At 40.6% G+C, this 21,934-nt stretch overlaps 1 protein-coding gene and 1 long non-coding RNA gene across 2 annotated transcripts in view; one reads left to right on the top strand and one right to left on the bottom strand.

Moving 5' to 3' along the window:
• LOC147026824 (uncharacterized) overlaps window positions 1-21,876 on the bottom strand; it is a 117,365-nt gene extending 95,489 nt beyond the window's left edge. The window contains exon 1 of the mRNA XM_085882641.1: window positions 20,859-21,876. Coding sequence (XP_085738767.1) covers window positions 20,859-20,885 — 27 coding nt within the window. The 5' untranslated portion in view covers window positions 20,886-21,876. The remainder of the gene's footprint in view (window positions 1-20,858) is intronic.
• On the top strand, window positions 164-11,473 carry LOC147026825 (uncharacterized). The gene is made up of 4 exons (XR_015058519.1): window positions 164-306; window positions 1,226-1,309; window positions 10,061-10,181; window positions 11,072-11,473. It is a non-coding gene; the product is annotated as an uncharacterized LOC147026825 (long non-coding RNA).
• Window positions 21,877-21,934: the final 58 nt, after the last annotated feature.

The raw sequence follows: 21,934 nt of genomic DNA, 5'->3' as shown, positions 1-21,934 counted from the left end.
ACAATGCAGTGTTCCTGTCCCCACATTTTCCTGTACATCGAGGTGTTTTGAATTATAAGCAGTAAGTATGTTTGTTTGTTTTTTTTTGCTTCATGCACGTAACCCGGGCTATTTATTTTTGCCCATACAGAGCTGCAAGTTGCCTACACACCACCCAAATAAACTATGCGCCAAAAGAAGGCGTTGCAAGCTTGGAACAAGATCACCCGTAGGGCGGGTACTCTGTGAGTGCTATATAAATGGGACAAGGCATTTGAAACACACCTGGAAACCTTTTGAACATCAGAGAACAAAAGCTAAGCAATGGTGAGAATATCAAGTTGTTTGTCAAGGCTTGTTGGTTTTCCTTTCTTTTATGGTGCATTTGTACCTTTTAATTTGTTGAGAGAACGTCATTGTGGGAGCAAATTGATAGTCTATTTGTACGTACGATGCACGTTTGTTGTATAGTAAGAGCCAATATGAGACGTCCCACCTTTCGGGATTCCGATGAACAGGTGGTTTCTTGTTTGTTCAACATTTACAACACTGTAAGAGTGAAAGTGTCTCTTTTGATCTTAGTCTTCCCTCTTTTTAACCCCCTTTGAATTCTCCACCACACATTAATCTGATCTTGTTCATCAATATTTGCAGAGCTTTCATCAACAGATTGAGCTTCTCTATCGGATACTGTATATTATGAATCGTATATTTTGTATTGTTATCATATCCTTCGAGCAAATAATTCAACAAATAATCCAGCGTTCTTCAGATATCTCATATTGATTTTAATCTGCTTCAATGTGGGGGAATACCTTGGTTGACGATTCCTGGTAATTAGGTATCTACATTATTATGATAAAAAAAATAATAAAGAAAATAAATCAGATTGACCCGACTTGATATTTTGCTCTGAAATCTGATCCTTTTCCTTCACTGTGAAGCCTCCATAACCTTCCAGCGTTGCTACTCTTCTATACACTTATTTCCATGTAGAGAATAAGAATTTTATGTAAAAGGACTCGAAACAAACAAACAAACAAACAAAAAAGTGTAAAACATCAAATCCAGAAAAAATACATTATATCGTTTTTGTGAACCTTATAAGTCACGTCCATTCTGTTTCACTCATTTTCTGTTTCCTTTATGCCTTTATCATTTAATCTGCAGTTTGCTGCAAATCACTGTGTGCTTTAATTTTTATCAATCTGATTTGGTTTTTTCATTTTTTTATTTTTTTTTGCAGGAAAAGTGTCAGTCTGCACAAGGTACTGGACTTAAGAAAAGCAGCAAAGAGACCCTGACAGCAACATTCAAAGATTTGGACAAGGTGAGTTGTTACCTCCAACAAGGTGAAGGAGGTTATGTTTTCACCTTTCTGTTTATTTGTTTGTTACTTACAAAATCGAAGATTTTTCAAGTATATTGGTCAGTCGATTTTGTTATTTTGTTTGTCTGTCTGTTTCCATCAATCTATTGGGAATATACTTTGTGCAGAGCGTTGGTGCTGCCAAAGCAATCTCCTTGGCTATTGGGCACAATCCTGGACGGGTAGGGTCGCCACTCCGACACAGTATACCAGCATGCTGGCACTCATTTTGCCGACCTCGGAAGGATGACAGGCAGAGTCAACCCCACCTGCTATTAATTCAACAGCCAATGGGGATTTGAACTCAGGATCCTAGGATCCCAAGCCCACCACCCAAACCATTAAACCAACACCAGGCATTTGTCTGTTTGTGTCTGTTTATTGCCTACATGTCACAATTTTAAACCAATCTTCATGAAACTTCACCACATGGTAGAGTTTATCACAAGAAAGAAGTCTAGCTCAAGGTCAAGGTGAAAATCTCAAAAGGTCAAGAGAGCCCAAGGTCAACAACTGCGGTGATATTTCTAAAACCCTCAATTTTCACCCCCATTGACTTTAAATTTGAAGAGGATTTGCATATCAGGTCACTGAATTCAACAACCAATTATTTCTGAGGTCAACATAGGCCAAAAGGTCAACACAAGTCGAATTTCTAAAATTGTCAATTTTCATCTGATTGACTTGAAAGTTTGAAGAGGAGTTGCATATTTGGTCGTTGAAATCAGCCACCAATTATTTTTGTGGTCAAATTTGTTGAATGGATTTTGCAAGTACCGTGCTCTGCACGACATGTTCTTGTTTGTTTATTTGTCTGTTTGTGTTCAGGATATCTTAAAATGTTGTGGATGGATCCAGATGAAATTTTGTGGACAGGTTTGGTGTGTGACAAGGATAAACCGATTAGATTCTGGTGAAGATCGGATCCGATTCCTAGAATTTTTACAGTGATTCTTCACCATTGAGAGATAGGGCTAAACCGATAAGTAGCACGATATCTCAAAAAGTTGTGGACGGATTCGGACGAAACTTTGCAGACAGATTGGGTTTGTGACCACGACGAATTGTTTCGATTTTGGTGAAGATCCGAAAACTTGAATTTTAAAAGTGATTCTTCACCATTGAGAGATAGGGCTCAAAAACGATATATAGCATGATGTATTAAAAATGTGTTGGTCCAGATATGTTCTCATGGATCAGGCATTAGGGGGTGGAGGTTTGCGCTCTACTGAGTGCCCTTCTAGTTTTGTAATGTCTTCTCTCTTCCCATTGATACTCGTGGATTGTACTATTCAAAACGACCAAAGTCCCCTTTTTTATTTGGAGAGTGACGATTCAATCCTGGGATCAAGGAGATGTAAATCGAAATTGATGAAGTCGGGTGAAGAGAGACAAGGTAAACAAAAACCCAACACCACAGAGTGGAGTAGAGACACTGAGAAGATAAACAAAGGGCTGTGAAGGAAATAGAATGGCAATGAAACCCGACGTCAGAATAACATCGTCCATTTTCTTGAAACAAGGAGTATGTCTCCCGTTAACCTGACTATGTAAAAATTAAATAAAATTGTTTCAGTGTTTTTCTGGGCACAGAGAGAAAATATGATTTTCCAAACAAACTAAAACTCCTTTAGTCTTGGAGCCATTGGCTAAAGTGTGTTTTGGAGTGCATACACAATTTTATTGCAGATTCTGGTAACATAGACTATACTAAACTCAAATCCGAGTGATGCCACTTTGTCACGCTTGAGCAATTTTTTTTAGGAGCAAAATTCAAAATGGCCGCCATCAAAACCGTTTTTTGGCCGTAACTCGGCCAAAAATCGAGATATGAACCCGATTTCAGTGGCAAACCCTATGTTTTTGGGGTCAAGGAATACACTGATATGTTTAAATAAACCATATCATCCATATAAATAGTCCATATTGCAATATTGGTATATCAGATACCATATTGTGGTCAGATATGTTCATCGAATCGACTTTCATGAGGTACGGACACAGCTCAGGTGGGATCGTAGATATCACACTGAAACCATCATCCCTGAAAAGATGGGTGCTGTGTCTGCATATATGCAGCCAACTTGTGAAAGACGTTTCTGAGCTTAAGACGAATGGTTCCCAAGTTTCAGTAACAGTCCACAAAGAAGAAATGCCCGCCCGGAAACAATCAGATTCAGGAGACAGACAGAACCTACGAGAAAGATTGGCCACATGTATTGACCCTCTACAACCAGAGAATCACCCGGATGGGCTTGTGAACATTGTAACTGGAAGAATGAATCCTAACATTGTCAACGCTGATATTTCTGTTGGCATAGGAGTCAAGCAGATGAAGGAGTATGAGGAGCAATGGCCAGACAGCTTCAACAAGCCGCTCAGCAAACAAGTAGTCACGATGGCAGTGTCCCGAAAGCAGATAAAGGTCGGACAAACAGCTGTATATGACACGGGGCTCATATATTCAAGAGTGTTGGGCCTTCAGGCAGTGACGGACATCAACCTGAAAGATATCCTGAAGTTTGAGCTCGCCCCAGTCCCGCCTTCTATGTTTGAAGATAACGGTGACATGCGAATCACAAAATCGAAAGCAGTCTTTAAGCAGAAATTGCAGGTCGAGGTGTCTGACAGAATGTTTCCAGCTGATGGAGCAATCATTGTAGATAGTTGTGCTATGCTGTGGGTGATTCAATGGCCATCGAAAGGAACAGTAGAGGACTATGTGCAGAATCTTCTTTCTTATTTGAGAGATAAGCTGAAGATATGTGATACGTATTTGGTCTTTGACCGGTATTATGACAACAGCATCAAGAAAGTCACGCGAACCGCTCGTGCAGGCAAAGATGCCAGTCGACCACACCAGCTGAATCTGACGACGCCACTTCCTGCAAAAAAGATCGTTTGACAGTGACAGAGAACAAAGTCCAGTTAATAAATATCATTTGCAGCTACATCAAAGACCATCCTGAAGCATTTTCTACCAACACAAAGTTCATATTAACTGGACCTAACCCAATACCTATGGAAATTGCAGAATACCAAGTCGTAGAGAGGCCTGACCTAAGAACCACTCACGAAGAAGCCGATGTTATTATGGTACAACAAATGGTCCTTCTAGCCTCATAAGGAGTTCCGAGTATCCGGGTAATTTCAGACGGCACAGATGTATTCATATTGCTGTTGCATTTTTACCAACTGAAGGAACTGGCATGCAACCTTGTGATGGCTGGTACAAGTCGTGGCAGACCGTCTGTTGACATCAAGGCGACAGTGCAGAAGCATGCACGTATTGTCACCCAAGTTCTAGCAAGCACATGTGGTCTCTGGATGTGACAGTTGCCTACCTGTGGGGTATCGGAAAAGGCACAATTGTGAAACACCTCAGAGATGGTCATCAATTAAATTATCTTGGTGATCTTGATGCAGAATTACCAGATGTCATATCTGAAGCAACTGCCTTCTTCGCTGCTTGCTATGGATCCCAGGAAACAGAAGACATGTCAGCTATTCGATTTGATGTTTGGTCTTCAAAGATGGCTAACAAGAAGCTGACACCAACACCAGAGTTAAAAAAAAAACTCTACCACCAACCACTGTGGCTTTCATCCAACACGTTCTCAGGGCGCACTTGCAGGCAGCAATATGGCGGGCTGCATTAGATCCAGACCCACCATTGATCGATCCAACGAGTCATGGACGGTCACATGAAGAAGTGTCGAGCATGTTGCTCCCTGTGTCTCTGCCTCCGGATGTCATCAGAGCTCCTGATAATATTCTCAAGATGATCAGGTGTGGGTGCAGCTCAGTGCGACCCTGTGCAACGAATAGACGTAGTGGCTCTGCCGCCAGGCTCTCCTGTTCATTGTTCTGTGGCTGCCATGGTATGGAGGAATGTCAGAACGACCAAACAAAGTCTGTATCAGCAAGCGAAGCTGTGGAACTTGAGTGAACACTAGTTATTTGATTTATGCAGCTGTCTTGTATGTGAGATTGAGTGAAAGAAAGATTGAGTGAAAGCAGAATGAAAGAAGTTCATCAGCAACCAATCAGTGTATTCATAGTTGATAGCATGTACAGACCCCTTTTTGGATTTGAATTTGTGTAAAATTTGTGTAAACCTTGCTTATACGTTTATTTGGTTATGTGTTAATATAATTAATTATAGTTTGTAGTTACCTAATCATTGTATGACTCAACTGTACTGTTGGAAATAAAGATATACAATACAATACAATATACTGTTACAACACAATACAATATACTGTTTAACACTGAAATCAGGTTCATATAGATTTTGGGCATAGTTACGGCTGAAAATAGTTCGGTCGATATTTTTTTCAGTCAAAATATTATATCTAAGTAGAAAAATTGCAATATAGACTATTATTATGAGTTGTATTGTTTATTTAAACATATCAGTGCATTCCTTGACCCCCAAAACATAGGGTTTGCCACTGAAATCGGGTTCATATCTCGATTTTTGGCCGAGTTACGGCCAAAAAACGGTTTTGATGGCGGCCATTTTGAATTTTGCTCCTAAAAAAAATTGCTCAAGCGTGACAAAGTGGCATCACTCGGATTTGAGTTTAGTATAGTCTATGTTACCAGAATCTGCAACAAAATTGTGTATGCACTCCGAAACACACCTTGGGTAAAATTCCAGTTCTGCATCCAGACTACTTCACAATTGTGGAACCAATAACTACAGTCCACGTCGGTAATTGCCACATGGATCCTGATCCGCAGGATGTGCTTTTGTCAATTGTTGTATAGCAGGTTAATATTTCGTATCATTACTGGGAGAGCCACTGTGCCACTGATGCAGTGTCCCCTGTTTCCAGTAAGCTGGTAGAGGAAACCTTGCTTAACATTGTAGTTATGTTCTTGAAAAGTGCGACTAACTGAAACTACTTTAAGCGAATCGAAATTTCCCCATAAAAAAATTCATGGAAATAGGGGGAGTTAGGTTCTCGAGAAATTTTTTTTATCGTCAGACAAAAGACATTATTTACACATGGAGTAGAGTTTTAAATGATTTTAAACAAACAACTGAATATCATCATCTTCAGTTGCTTGTTTCGAATCTTCTCCAGGTGCTTCAGATCTTCATTGGTTAGCTCTTTCGTCTCCGTGTGATTGCAGAAGTTGTGCAACGTCGGCTTCTTCCACCTCATCAAAACCCACTTTATTGGCCAAGTTGAGGATAACTTTCTTCATAGCATGGACAACATATTTAAATCCTTTACAGCCAATGACACATTCAGGCCACAACTTCCTCGACACAACATTCATGAACACCTGAGTAACTTCAGCCCAAGACCCACCGATGTTATCAATGCACTTGAGGATGTTTCCATAAGTTTAACACATGAACACATGGCAGCTAGTCAAGCGGATCACGACTTGTCAAACACTTGGGATCGGAGAGGGTGACTCAACCACTGATGTTGTCAATGCACAGCTCGGTGTATATAAGGCCGATTGCTATACATACTCTGGAGGGGCTTATACAATACACCAGTGTTGACAGTACGGCTTATACACCGATATTTACGGTAAGGTATATAACTATAGCTCTATTAAAACGAGGAAAGCCATTAGGTTGGCACTAAATTAGAGGTAAAACGACTTTTATAATTGAATGGTGAATGACTTTAAACGAGTATGTTCTCTAATTTATCAGAGACTTAATAACGAAACAATGTTAAACGGGATGATGTTAAGCGAGGACTTACTGCACTCATTTTGCCGAGCTCGGAAGGATGACAGGTTGAGTCAACCCACCTGGTGTTATTTAACTGAATGACAGGAGCTTAAACTCAAGACCCGAAGATCTTAAGACAGCCACCTTAACTGTTAAGCCAACTTTAATACTTTGTTAAACTGAATACTCAATGAGAGTTTGGCATTCGGCCCTTTTTGCTGTTATTTGCTCGACAACATAATATAACTTAAATGTGCCATACTTCTGCCAGTTGGTGGATTTACGATTTATTTTTGTAAAGAAAACTTTAAAATACCTTTGAGGTGGGTGGGATGGGAGGGCGGTTGTCAGGTCTGTGCCAACTACCCAGACATGATACATGCTTTCACTGTTTGCATCGATAATATCAAACATGTTTATGACGTGAATAACATGAGCATTTGTGGAAGAAACAAAAGACATCATTTTTTAGAGAGAAGACCAGTCTTGATGGTCATGGCTACAGGCTGCTTCAGCGTGTAATTCACCATGATGCATACATGGCACACCACACAGAAGGGCACAATATAACCATTGGGTGAGCCATACATTATTAATGTGCAGAACTTCCTTTATCAATACTCACCCTTTTCTGAATGGAAAAAAACCATAATTCTGTTCATCTGACCACGTGCTTGTCAAAGTGGAGATCTCTGGCTGTTATTAGAGAACGACGTCAGCGCCGTCGAGTCTGGCATTTCACTCAAGCCGACTGGCAGGGACCTCAAACAGCCATCAAACTTCTGGACTGATATCCCATCTCTACTTTCTCTGACATCAACTCATCTTGGGAAATCTTTCAAAGAAACTTGCTCTCTCTCTCATGCACAGATTTATCCCATCTCGTCTTCCACAAAGCTCGGAACAAGTGTGTGTCTACCCTCCGGAGAGCCAGGAAACATCATATTTCTAATCTCAAGTCTGAACTCTCAAACCTCTCTCCCTCCTCCAAATCCTAGTGGTGTCGAGTTAAGTCTGTTTCTGGTGTATGGTCCCCTCCATCCCCTCCCTTACCCCAAATGGCCGCTATGATGACACTGCACTCGAAAAGGCTGAATGCCTAAACTCCATGTTTGCTTCTAAATCTTGAGTCCCAAACCCATTGCTTTCTGTACCCACATAACCCAGTCACACCCAGCTGTTCCTGAACTTTGTGTCCTTTTTCTCCTGACAAGATGGACATTTTGCTGTCAGACCTCGACTTTGATTCTGCAATCAGTTCAGACGGCATCAGCCGACTTGTCATAAAAACCTGCTCTGCTGCTCTTGCTCACCCTCTCTCTGTTCTATTCACCCTCTCATTTACTCAAGGTCATCAGCCATATGCTTGGAAATCAGCAAACATTACCGCTCTGCATAAAAAAGGTACAAAAACAGATCCCTGCAACTGCAGACCAATCAGCCTTCTCCCAATCATCAGCAAGGTTATGGAATCCATCATCGCTTCTGATATTAAATCCTTCCTCTTCTCCAATGTCTTGATTTTCGATCATCCATTTGGACTCACACCAGGTCACTCTACCCTGGATATGCTGATCCTGCTTTCCCAACAATGATGGAGGTCCTCAATGCCAGGCATGAGATCAGAGAGAGCCATGTCTCCAGACATATTGCGTGCTTTCGATATGGTCTGGCATCAAACTGCTCACCAAACTCTCTTCCTATGGTACCAAGGCAATCCCCACTCATGGCTCACAGATTCCTCTCCTGTCACAGTCAACATTTGGCCCTCAATGGAGTTCTCTCATCCCCTCATCCTGTCCAGACCAGTGTTCCTCAAGGTAGTGTTCTGGGCCCAGTGCTTTTCCTCGTTTTCATCAATGATTTCTACGAGTCTCTGGAAAATCATCTTTATCTCCTTTGCTGATGGCTCCACCCCCTCTGCCATACCATCAAGCTGGCCTCCAAAGCCAGTGCACAGACTGGGCATCCTCTGTCGTGCAAAGTCCTTCCTTGGCACCACTGAGCTCCTGACCACAAAGCTTTTGTCTGTAGCCTGATGGAGTACTGCTCTCCCCTCTGGGTTGGTGCTCCTGCCTTTCAACTTTCTCAGCTTTACGCTGTGGAAACCAAGGCATTTAAGATCATTGGTATCTTCCACGATGAGGCTGAGTCTTTGGGTCTCTCATGCTCTCTCACCACAGGCAGGTCGGTGGTATTTCTGTCTTCTACTCTCTCCTCTCTAGTCTCAACCCCCCCCCCCCCCCGCTCTGTCTGCTATCTGTCCTGTCCATATTTCTGCAAGGCGTTCAAGGTCCGCCAGCAACCCCCTTCTGATAAAACTACCAAAATCAAGAATCTCTGCTCACCTTCACTCTTTCATTCCTCTCTTTTCCCACCTTTGGAACAAACTCCCACACTCTCTTCAATCCCACCCTTCCCTCCAGGTCTTCAAAACAGCTGTTCACCATAATCTCTTATCTTCACCTATCCTCTTGTTTACCCCATGTACCCCGCCACGTCCCGCTCCCTTCCACAGATCTCCTCATGTGTCTATTCCCCACTGTTTTCTGCTTCCCTCTCCCATCTGCATACGTTATGTGTGTTATCTCTAATACGAGCCTTGACCTTGTATCAAAAATAATAATAATAATAATAATTAAAAAGACTGATTCGTCATAGCAATCAGATATGAAGACAAAGCTGCAAACACGGATCCATTGAATTGTGCGACAGTACAGTTGTTCCCAAATTTGTTTGTACATGAAAACGTATGTATCGGTTTGATTAATCTTTCATTTGATCACTTATCTGTCTAACTATCTATCTATCTACTGTATCATCCATAAGTCATTCTTATGGAAGCACCGACTCTTCTTTCATTTAATCGAACCAAAGCCACGTCGACCACTTATGAGTGTTTATGTGGCCAGATCAATGTCACAAATATAAAACAACATCTGCGAATCACCCTTTAATCGATGAAAATGCACAATTCTATTGTAACCTCTCTGTGTTTGTGTGCCTAGAATAAAGATGGAAAAGTGAGTGTTGATGAAATCAAGAAGGGATTGAAGGTTGAGGATGAAGTAGCGGCGAGTATCATTCATGCATGGGATGAGGATGGGGACAAGTTGATTTCACTTGACGGTAAGTCTAATGTCCTTCATTTTAATATACACATACCCATCACTTTTATCTTTATCCATGAATCAAAACGTATTTATAATGTCGAGCTAACGTGTTCATTTTACAGAAAATCCAAACATAATCAATTCGCCTGTTTGGTCGGCAACCATCAGGTGGATAAGAAATCGATCACATTTCATCTTTTCACCGATTCATCTATTATTTGAAAACATTATTGGGTATATTTTATTTGTGACCCCTTATTTTTTCGTTTTGATATGAAGTTCGAATTTCACAGTCATTTACAAGGAGAGGATTATTGTAATGATAAATGCGTAGTTTCTTCTCATTTTGGAAATTTCATAAAAGCAGAATATCAAATGTCCATTTCGAAATGACAAATGTGTCGAGTCACTGTAATGCCACGATAACACCTCGGTCTTCAAAACGACATTAGGCCACACACACACACACACACACCTTCATTATTTCTGCTGTCCCTCAAAGAGGGAGAGGAGCAATAGAGTCAAGAAATCTCAACTCCTCACATTGGACATGTTTGAGTGGATTATTCATCGATCACCATGGATTACATGCATGATTGCACACGTGATTCGCATCACTTTCTTTTCTATACAACATAAAAGAGCATGACTGCCAGTTTTAAAGCAGCAGTTTGATGCGATGTACTGTAATTGTCTATTTTCTCCAAATATCTATGTATCTTTGGGGAAGTTGAAATACGTCAAAAGCGCATTTTGGCTTCATTTGATAATATTAACTATAATTCAATCACATTATCAGATAATAGTTTTTAATGATGATTCTTATTTTCCGGGTAAGATTATTCTTAGTAATAATGAAACCTTCATTGCTTTACTGACTGACATGTACCAACTCTTTCATTGCAGAGTTTCTGAATGCATTCACCCATAAATAGAAAACTTGGATGATGAAGCAATTGGGGGTTTGAGATGCAAATTTGTTGTATAGAATATTGATCTTTTGTGGAACACCTAAAGTAACAAACATTTATCAGGACTTCAGTGCAGAATACAAGTGCTTAATCAATTGTTGTGACAATAATGTGGAATTGGAATAAATTAAAGCAATAATAACTTGATTGCATGTGGATAAAAACACATCTATGTTCATCTTGTAATCACCTAATATTTGTTAAGACAGAATGGGAAACAGTTTTTTTTAATTGCATGATGAAAATTATTGTTTGAGGTTTGATATTGGATCAAGTGAAATGTGTCCTTAGATTAACGAGGAGATTCAAGGCATTAAAGAGGTTATTTGACTCATCATTCCTGTGTTGCACCATGTTTTTCACCCTCGTCGAAGGAGAGGGTATTGCATGTGGGTCTGTTTGTTACTTGCAAAATGGAAGATTTTTCAAATATATTGCTGTCGATTTTGTTATTCTCTCCGTTTGTCACCGACAGGTCACAATTTTATACCGATCTTCACAAAACTTCACCACATGGTAGAGTTTGTCATAAGGAAGAAGCCTATTGTTTTTGAGGTCAAAAGGTCAATATAGGCCAAAAGTCAAAACTCGGGTAGGATTTCTAAAATTGTCAATTCAAATCCAATTGACTTGAAATTTGAAGAGGATTTATATTTCAGGTCACTGAATTCAACTTGCCAATTATTTTTGAGGTCCACATCAGTCTAAAGATCAACATAGGCCCAAGGTCAACAACTAAGGAGGTATTTCTAAAATCCTCAATTTTCATCTCATTGACTTAAAATTTGAAGAGGATTTTCATATCAGGTCACTGGATTCAACCACCAATATATTTTTGAGGTCAACATTGGCCAAAAGGTCAACGTAAGCCAAATTTCTAAGATTGTCAATTTTCATCCGATTGACTTAACTTAAGGGGAGTTGCATATTTGGTCATTGAATTCAACCTTCAATAATTTTGAGGTCAAATTTGTTTTATGGATTTTGCAAGTATCGTGCTCTGCATGACTTGTTCTTCTTGTTACTTGCAAAATCGAAGATTTTACAAGTATATTGGTCAGTCGATTTTGTTATTGTCTGTCTGTGTCTTATCTGCAGGTCATAATTCTAAACCAATCGTCATGAAACTTTACCAGGTTGTAGAAGTAGTCTCAACTGAGAAGCCTATTGATCTTGAGGTCAAATTTCTGAAACAAAAGACAAAAGACAAACGGTTCATTTCTGAGACAAAAGGTTCACACATATGATGTCACAGGTCACATTGTTTGGCAGCTATATTGAAGTTATCCTAAAACCTATGAAAATACACCACTCAAAAGAAGTCCTGGCGAGGGTCTGCAATGTCTGATTGCTCTTTTTCTTGTTTACTATTGCAATGCAGCACATCCACAGAAAACCATCACATTATCTCGCACACACAATATAAGTAAAGTTAGTACAATATGATGAAAGGGGAATAATGATGAAATGATTTACACATATTACACTCAAATTTGAATTTTCAAAAGGAAGGAAAAACGATTGGGAAGGGAGATTGGGGGGTGGAGGGGTGGGGTGAAACAAAGATACGAGGAGGTCAAGATAACATCTGTTCCTTCCTTGAATTACAATCTTTCCTTTTGATGCCCTGAAAACAATTAAATAATGCAGATTGATGAAGGCAATAATTGCCAGAGAGTGAACTTGTGAACTACAACAAAGATATTCACATCTGCCTACTCAATCCAGTTATTCTGTATCTTCGTACTCGCAACTCCCTGCAGACTCCCACCTCCCTCTGTACTCCCACCTCACCTCTTCCCCTCCCTCCTTCTACCTCACCAATGATGGGAAAAATAAATGGGAATTTCAAGTCCCATCATGACCAACACCTTTTCATGCTACTTCCCACTGTATCTCAAAGCTTATTCTGGACCTGCTCATGAGATCGAAATGCTTGTTCTGACCATTTTTTTTTGCCTCCATGCTGTATCAAATGTTTGTTCAAGTTCCTGGGTTTCTGGATTTTTCACGCTCACAACTCTTGGCTGCAGTGCTTGACAGTCGTATGGTAGCGAGTCAATATGCAGCTTTTGAAAGTATTTATGCAAGATTTCTGGGTAAACAACATTTCGTGTTCTCCCATTTGGAGCCAAAATTGTCGAGGCTTTTGAGGTTCCTACTTCAAAGTCCTACACACACACACACACACACACACACACACACACACACACACACACACACACACACACACACACACACACACACACTAATAAAAGTTAACATGAGAAATATTCATAATAAAAGAATACCAGATCTTTTATTTATCACCGAGGCCCGTGGAACAACAAGAACACAGAACAGACAATGACGTTCATGGAAGTACCAAAAGTTGACACAAAAAGGAGAATGCAAATCCCAAAACATCGTTACTGGTTCTTCTGGGTGGTGTAAAATAAAAGAAGGCATACAATAATTACCTTGAAAAGAGTGAAAAATTGAATTTTGGAACCATTTTACTTCACGTTCCGCAGAACTTATTATTTAATTATATTGGGTTCAGAAAAAAAACACTTTTTCCCAATTATATTTCTGATTTCACTTGATATTCCAACATAATTATTTAGGTTGTGAGTTCAGATCATCAAATGTGGAATGAGATTCCGAATATCAGCTTTTAATAAACCGATATGATACATTATTCAATGTTGCCAGGAGCCAATCACATTGCACCTTGCCTCACACAGCCAATCAGGATAAACCACAAATAGATGATGGACAGTCATCTCATCTCTGTCTTATATACGAGCAAATACCACCCATTGCTTCACTGATGGGTATTCTAAAAGTGGAGGGGGGAGAAAAAAATGGGGAGATAGTGCAGTGGGAGAGAGAGAGGGAGAGGGAGAGAGAGAGAGAGAGAGAGAGAGAGAGAGAGAGAGAGAGAGAGAGAGAGAGAGAGAGAGAGAGAGAGAGAGAGAGAGAGAGAGAGAGAGAGAGAGAGAGAGAGAGAGAGAGAGAGAGAGAGAGAGAGAGAGAGAGAGAGAGAGAGAGAGAGAGAGAGAGAGAGAGAGAGAGAGAGAGAGAGGGGGTGGAGGGCAACAGAGAGAGAGAGAGAGCGGGGGGAGTGAGGAGGTGGAGGGCAAAAGAGAGAGAGGGGAGGGAGCAAGGAGGGAGGGAGAGTGAGGAGGGGTGGGGGAAGGGAAGGCACCGTGAGGTGAGAGGAAGGGAAGGTAGACGTGCGGTGGAGCATTAATTACGATTCATGCTGTCTCATCAAAATTATTCTGCAGAATACAACAGTGAAGATGGGAAAAAGATAATGTCTGAAATCCATTTTCTACCGGTCATACTATGAATACTGCCCAGACACATCCGGAGACAAACATTGTTCAAAGACAAACACTACACGGAGACAAAACCCACTGGACGCATATGGAGCCAAGCCGTCCAGAGACAAACACTGCCCAGACACAAACTCCCATCTGGACATAATCACCACCCAGACACATCCGGAAACAAAGGGATAGAGGTAGAGAGAGGTAGAGAGAGATAGCGAGAGCGAGAGCGAGAGCGAGAGAGAGAGAGAGAGAGAGAGAGAGAGAGAGAGAGAGAGAGAGAGAGAGAGAGAGAGAGAGAGAGAGAGAGAGAGAGAGAGAGAGAGAGAGAGAGAGAGAGAGAGAGAGAGAGAGAGAGAGAGAGAGAGAGAGAGAGAGAGAGAGAGAGAGAGATGGGGGTGGAGGGGTGAAAGGGGATACAGCACACACACTAACATATATGTGTGTGTATATATATATATATATATATATATATATATATATATATATATTAGTGTTTGCCAGGCCAATATCAGCAATTTTTTGGGAACCAGCTGATTGCGATCAGTGTGATTACCGATAACGGTACATGCTGTTTACGACGCAAAAACCTTCAGTAGCTTTCACCCTTGTTTAGGGGGGATTTGAAAAAAGAAAAGAAAAAAAGTTACATTTATATAGATGTTTCAAGGAGTTGTGCATAAACATTAATCTTTATAAACAGCTGTGTATGACGGGTGGAAATTTTTTTGGCTCTAATTTAGAAAACACGTTAATATGGCAAACAGCTTGTTAATCGGGTATTATCTAACATATTTTGCTTTGAAAATCACAAAGAGAAACCATATAACCTTTGTAAAGCACACTCAGTTCACATAAAATAACCAATTGCTTTGGAAACAGTGATGCGGACACAGGAAAATGTGATCGCTCGTACGCTGCTGAGGTTTAAACTTAAAACCTCCACCATAAGATATGGGATGAAACTGCCACCACAGCGACCGTAACCAAGCATGCATACACACACTCCTGCAGAAAGTCACTTTGCACCTCTCACTTGTATAGCAACTGCCGACTTACATTCAAATCGGAACGTGATGTTTGATAAGGAATGGCTGATTGGCGATTGGAAAGTGATAGCAAGCTGATTGGTAACGGCACGCACACGCAAAAAACTAAACATCGCCAATTTCTTTACATTTTCAGATTTTGAGTTATTTCTTCAAATCCTCCAAACTCAAATTATATTTCGACTATTTTATATACTTGAATTAGTCCATGACAGTAGATCATGGAAAATCGCATTGTATATTGCATGAAATCGCTCCAAGTTCACAATTTGAAAACTATAGCACTTACAAAAGCTATGTAAGCAGCAATTCATCAGTATGTAGATGAGGCATTCGATTATATTAGTGAGGAAAGTTAAAAAAAAAAACATGACGAGCACTTTATTGTGAATAAACTGTTGTGGCCTGTTCCAAGTCAAGGCATGGTTGAGCAGGCCAAAAAAAATGGTGGCTTCAGAGCCCAGCAAGGTAAGTGAAGATACACCTTCTGACCCTATCGAGAGCAAGGTGGCTGAGGATGCATCTGATAAAGGATATAATTAAATAAGGCCGTTAGTTATTTTCAAAAGAGGTGTTGTAATTAACCCAAACACCCAATTTTCACTCGTGCACTACCTTGGAGTTCCCTTAGTATGGATGCAAAGTTTCAGTACGCGAGGTTACATGGTTTTGAAGTTATGGAGAACACACACACACACACACACACACACACACACACACACACACACACTTACGAGTATAGATTATAGTTACATGTATTACAAGATTAACCTTTGAGGTATAATGTACAATATTTAAATAATCACACAAAGCAATCTCTTGTATATATCGTCTTGGATGCTCCCACTGGAACATGGTGCATCCTCTTCTTAATCAGCTCGTGCTTTCCAATGACTTGTCTCTGAGACCCTGTTTGCTGATGAGACCCATTTTTTTTTCAACTGAAATGGCCACCAGTCAGTCATCTTAGATCTGATTGCAAAATAAAGTGAGGTGCATGTGTATGCCTTCATTCATGATGTGTGCCAAGTTTGATGAACATCAGTAAATGCGTGTCTGAGAAATGGTTGAGGACGTGTTCGATAGTGGTTTTTTTTTTTTTACAACTAAAATGGCCGCCAGTCGGACATCTTTGATCGCATCACGAAAACAAAATGATCTGCATATGTATACTATCATGTGTTGTCTTTGTGCCAAACATGAATAAAATCAGTCCATACATGTCCGATATATGGTGGCAGACACACGTAAATCGACACCAAATCCATAAGTCCCCGTTTCAGACTAAGTGCTATGGGGACTTATAATGAGTTCCTTCCAAGGACCTTTGATGAGCTTGCACTATTATTACCAACCTATGGTTGTTCATCCCTGCTCTATCCTTTAAGATGTTGAGCATCAAGCAGGGAAGCAGTTTTTTTCAAGTGTTTGGAATGAACTCATTCAGGGTTTGAACAGCCGACCTCCCAAGACCCAGACTCAGAGTGGACACTAATTACTACACCACAGAGGCTGTTGTGCCATATTTGTGCATCTGAGGATATTCCCTTATCCACATTGATATCGTTTTATTTCGTTGAAGCGGACAACTTGTAAATGAGGTATAATCCATCAATCGCCAATGTTACAAATAACTTGGTGATATAAAAAGAATCCTAGTTTATATGCAGAGATGCACAACCGTGTGTCAGTTGGGGAGGTCATTCACTCAATAAGCCTGGTGGTTCAAAGGAATAGGATCAACAAGTATGCGTGTGTAAGTAGTATGTGTGTGTGAGTGTTGAGTGGTTTTGAATGAGTATGTCCGTTCATACACATATACACTCATACAGTATATCCATATCAGCTGCTTGGAGTATTGAGTGGTAAGTGTGTTGTTGGTGAGTGGTGAGTAGGTGTTGAGCGAGTCCCTGCTCTATCCATATAAAGTATTCATTTTAAGCATGTACATAGCTCAGAGTATTTATTCGCCTCATTGCACAGACACTTGGTACCCCTTTATGTGGTCAGTTTGTGTTCTCGGCCACATTGATGTGGTTAAAGTTAGCTGACATTAAGGATCACAAGGTGCTGATCGACTCTTTGCTCTTTCACTCCGAAGAAGGGTAGAGCCCTAAACATCAGCACCTCATGATTGTATTCCCTTGTGCCACCAAGGCAGACCGAAAGTTTTGTGTGACAAGTAGTAACTACATTTTTATGGGATTTGACAAAATCCAGCAACCCACACACAACAATTAATGCAGGCTCAGAAAGCAAACACATCTTCCAAACTGGCTCCCAAGTTATTATTCTGTAACAACTTTTCCAATTAGGGAATTGATGATCAAGTGAAAAATCCTTTTCATTCGGGGAACAGTTCAGGAGTTCTCAGACATCACCTGACTCCTTATTACCCTGCAGGCCAGGTATGTAGTGTCAGGTTGCACCAACGTACATACAATACATGCCCAATGGCTAGACTAGTACAGGTGTGTATCAGGAATGCATCTCAAGATCCTCCATTAATCATGTTCATTGTCACAACACCGAACAAATGCACAAACCTGTGAAATTCGTACCTGTGGAGTAATGAGCACACAGGTGTGCAAAATAAAAGGAATACGGAAAAGAAAAAAAACATACTCCAACATCGTTTATTTGCAAACATCAGATTTCAGATTTTAGTACTTTCGTAAAGAAGTATCGATACAAGTGAAGATACAAGACAGTGCAGATATATGTATGTATGAGTATATATATATATATATATATATATATATATATATATATATATATATATATATATATATATATATATATATATATATATATATATATATATATTTGAAGATGTCATCAACATTTCATGCACAGTCCACAGCTATGGGTTGCATCATTGCTGGGAGTGCTGTTCGGGTGCAGTGATGCAGTGCTCCTCCTTAGTTTAGAGTAGGAATTTGTAATTTGTTCAAGGTGCCAGCGATAGCTTGCCTACTTGTCACGAAGGACACTACTGGATTTACCATTCGTGAAAGACAACGTGGGATATTCATGCAGTGGCAGACACATTCTCCAGCTTGGCGTCCCTCTGATGGATGACACACCCATTAATGAATCGCACGACATGTGAAACACCAGGATGACTGTTTTTAGCTGTGTCGGGATTCGAACCCTGTCTGGACAGAATGGAAGTGAGTACGCATACCTCTGTCTAACACCATCCTGGCAGCCCGATGTAGATCTTAACACACCTTAAAGGTAAACAGAAGTTCATTTCCAAAATGTGAGATCTGATCCTTTAAATATGTTCTCTCTCGCTTCATCACAAACTTATTGCTTATAAGTTTTAGAACACTCAACAGAAAACGATTCTGGTAGTAGATAATGTGTTAAAATGGTTCACAACATTGATTCACCTTTTTCCACATTCCATTTAAATTCTCGCTTGTTAACCAGCTCTGCAGTGGCTGTGGTTGATCCAGGACCTTTGATAAGGTGACAAGTCGTGAACATGCCCGCGATTAAGAGCCAAACCCAGATATAATCACCATCGCAAAGTATTGGCAGCTAACCCAAACAATTCTCAACACGTACAGGAGTGGAATGACAAGAACGGTGAGAGCAACGCGACCAGGCTTTACCCACACTGCTGCACAAAGCCTGGGCTTTCGATATACTTACTATTCAAACGTTTGGCTTAATTTGAGAATCCCACAACTTAAAGTTTATTATATCCAGCCAACAGGATCCCTACCTTACATCACTTAACGAAAAGAGCATTGAGCAGGGACCTCAAAAGAGAAGGTGACAATAGTATTTCTTTTTTTATACATGTGATCGAGGCTCATGGAAGAGCTAGATCAGAATGGAAAAGGGGGAAACGCCAACAGCAAAGAAGTGAGAGCGAGAGATCAAGGGGAGGAGGGGGAGGACACATTGAGGGTGAACAAGCTACATGCAAGCTGAATGAAACAGAGGAATGAGAGGAGGGGAAAGTGGGGATGAAACAGAAAAGGAACAAATCACCCAGAAACTTACAGATTAAAAGAAGTGAGGAAAAGGGGAGGGAGAAATCACAATAACCCAGAAAAAGGGATTTATTGGTAATGGGGTAATTTGGGGGTAGAAGATATCACGAGTATGGATGGGAGGTGACATGAGGTAGTGATGAACAGCTTTCTTGAAGCCCTGGATGGAAGAATGAGGTTGAACATATTGGAGAGGTTGGTACCACAGGTGAGAGAAAAGAGGAACAAATGAGCAGAGGTGAGAAGTGAGTCTGGAATTTTGGGAGTTTAACAAGAAGAGGGGTTACTGGCAGACCGTGTGCCATGCAGAAACTTTGGAGAGACGGAGTCGAGAGAGGGCAGAAGGTGCAAGACCATAAAGGAGGCGGCAGAATATAGAGAGGCCACCGACCTATCTGCGATGCGAAAGTATGGGACACAAAAACAGGTGCATTGAATTTGTAACCATAAAAAAATGTCAGTACAAGGGGGTACCATTTGAAGATGAGCTAGTGGTCATGCGATATCAAGAGTATAATGTGGTGGGATGTTACACAGGAAGGCTTTGACATGTAGAACTTGCGACAAACGTTAGTTGGAAAAGACTATTTATGAATAGGTACCTGGAGGTTATATTAAGAGGGTGAATTGGGTTGCTGTGTTGGTTAAGTAGGATGATACTCAATGTGTGTAATGTGTCCTCAGAGGATAGCCGAGAGGTACATGCACTTGCCTCTGAGCTGTCTAGCCTGGGTTCGAATCCCGACTCAGCTATAAACTGTTATCCTGGTGTTTCAGATGCAGGGTGATTCATCGATGCGTGCACCATGCACCGGATGGACGTTAAGCTGGGTGTCCTGTCTCTTGGCATTACTCACCGGATGTTAGTGACCCCATGGTGTCCTCTGCGAAGAGGAGACTTATCACCGGCACCCAGAAAAAATTACTAATTAATTCTCGAACCGACACCTTACTGCATCAGCAGTACACATGGGATCTCAGCAATGATGCAAACCTACCTATTCACGTGCTGCATACAAGATGATGATGATGATGTTGTTGTCTACAACCAAAGGGATATGAATCCATCAGTGCAGTAAGTGGAAATCATTGTTCAGCTCAAACATTCAAAAGCAAGACCATGAAAAGCAAGGGATTGAACTCCTTAAGTTATTGATAAGCGAAGACGTTCTGTGTACGTACTTTAACCTACAGCCTCTCAAACTAAATCAGAACGTAAATAGGAAAAGGTGGAACAAGAATTATAAGTTTTATATTTAGCAATGTTGAAGCATTTCAACCATATTTTTTAGTCCTTTGTTACTTTGGAAAGTAATCATTGAATTTTCATATGCTTTGATCCTCACCTGCACTTTGTGTACCTGCACAGTCATTGATCATCATCACCACACATCCTTCTTTGGATTTGTCCTCGAATTTTTATCTTGTTTGTTCGTGATCCCTCCTTACGTTTCGTTCTCTATCTCACTCGCATTCTTTGCCACTTCTTCTTTCACACTGTTGCGCTCGTTTGTTCATCCCCGCACCCTCCACTCTCTCTCGATGTGTTGCCTTGTTTTGTATGTTGATGATATGTTAGATCTACTCAATTCCTTCATGTACACCAGTGAGCAGTGTTACCTGTGCTACATTTCAGCCTATCACTTTTGGATTTTTCACAGAAAGGTTTACTCGTGTTCACGCCCCTCCTCAAACCTAAACTTTGTTTACAAAGTAGAAAAATTCGTTTTTATCAAGTCAGTAGTTTTATGACGTTGATTATTTCAATATTTGCACCAGCTTGGTATCGCTTTTCAAGCCAGTTCGGTATCAACCGCTTTTCAAGATGCTCACCTAGGCTCACCTCACGAGAAAGGTGCTTCGTTATGTTAGTAAAAATGGCGGCCGTAGTCAGATTCAAAACGATACAACAACCAATGAAATGTTCAGACATACCCCCGTTATGTAAACTCATAATATTATTGAAACGTGCATTTCACACTTTAATTTTTACTCTACTTTTCATCCTAATCGTTGAAGATATACAAACATCAAATGCCCTCCTCCTCAAAAATGCACAGTGGAAGGTAAAAATCCACAGATAAGTTTGGCAGGAGGCTCCTCCTTCTGATTCCCCATTTATTTGTCATTCTTTCCCTCTTTCTCGTACTCTGTAGCTATTGACAACCCAATAAATTTGTTTTGGGGAAATTGTTACAAGAGGATCGAGTAAAACTGAAAACGACGGCCCGGACAGCATTTGCTCGAGTACCGCGTGGGATAGCATTGTTTACATGGAGACTGCCACGCTGTTAAGCGGTGCCGAGCACTCAATTCCATTATTTTATCCTTACCACTGCATGCTCATCCTTGTTGGCCCATTGCTGTGAGAGGGGTTTTGCAAAGTCCTGCAGCAGGTTCATTGCAAGCTTTTGCTTCGAAC

The sequence above is a fragment of the Eptatretus burgeri genome, chromosome 5 (assembly GCF_056783735.1).
Source record: "Eptatretus burgeri isolate ZD-2024b chromosome 5, Ebu_testis_v1, whole genome shotgun sequence".
In the NCBI taxonomy this organism is placed as follows: Eukaryota; Metazoa; Chordata; class Myxini; order Myxiniformes; family Myxinidae; genus Eptatretus; species Eptatretus burgeri.
This window is presented reverse-complemented; position numbering and strand designations above follow the sequence as displayed.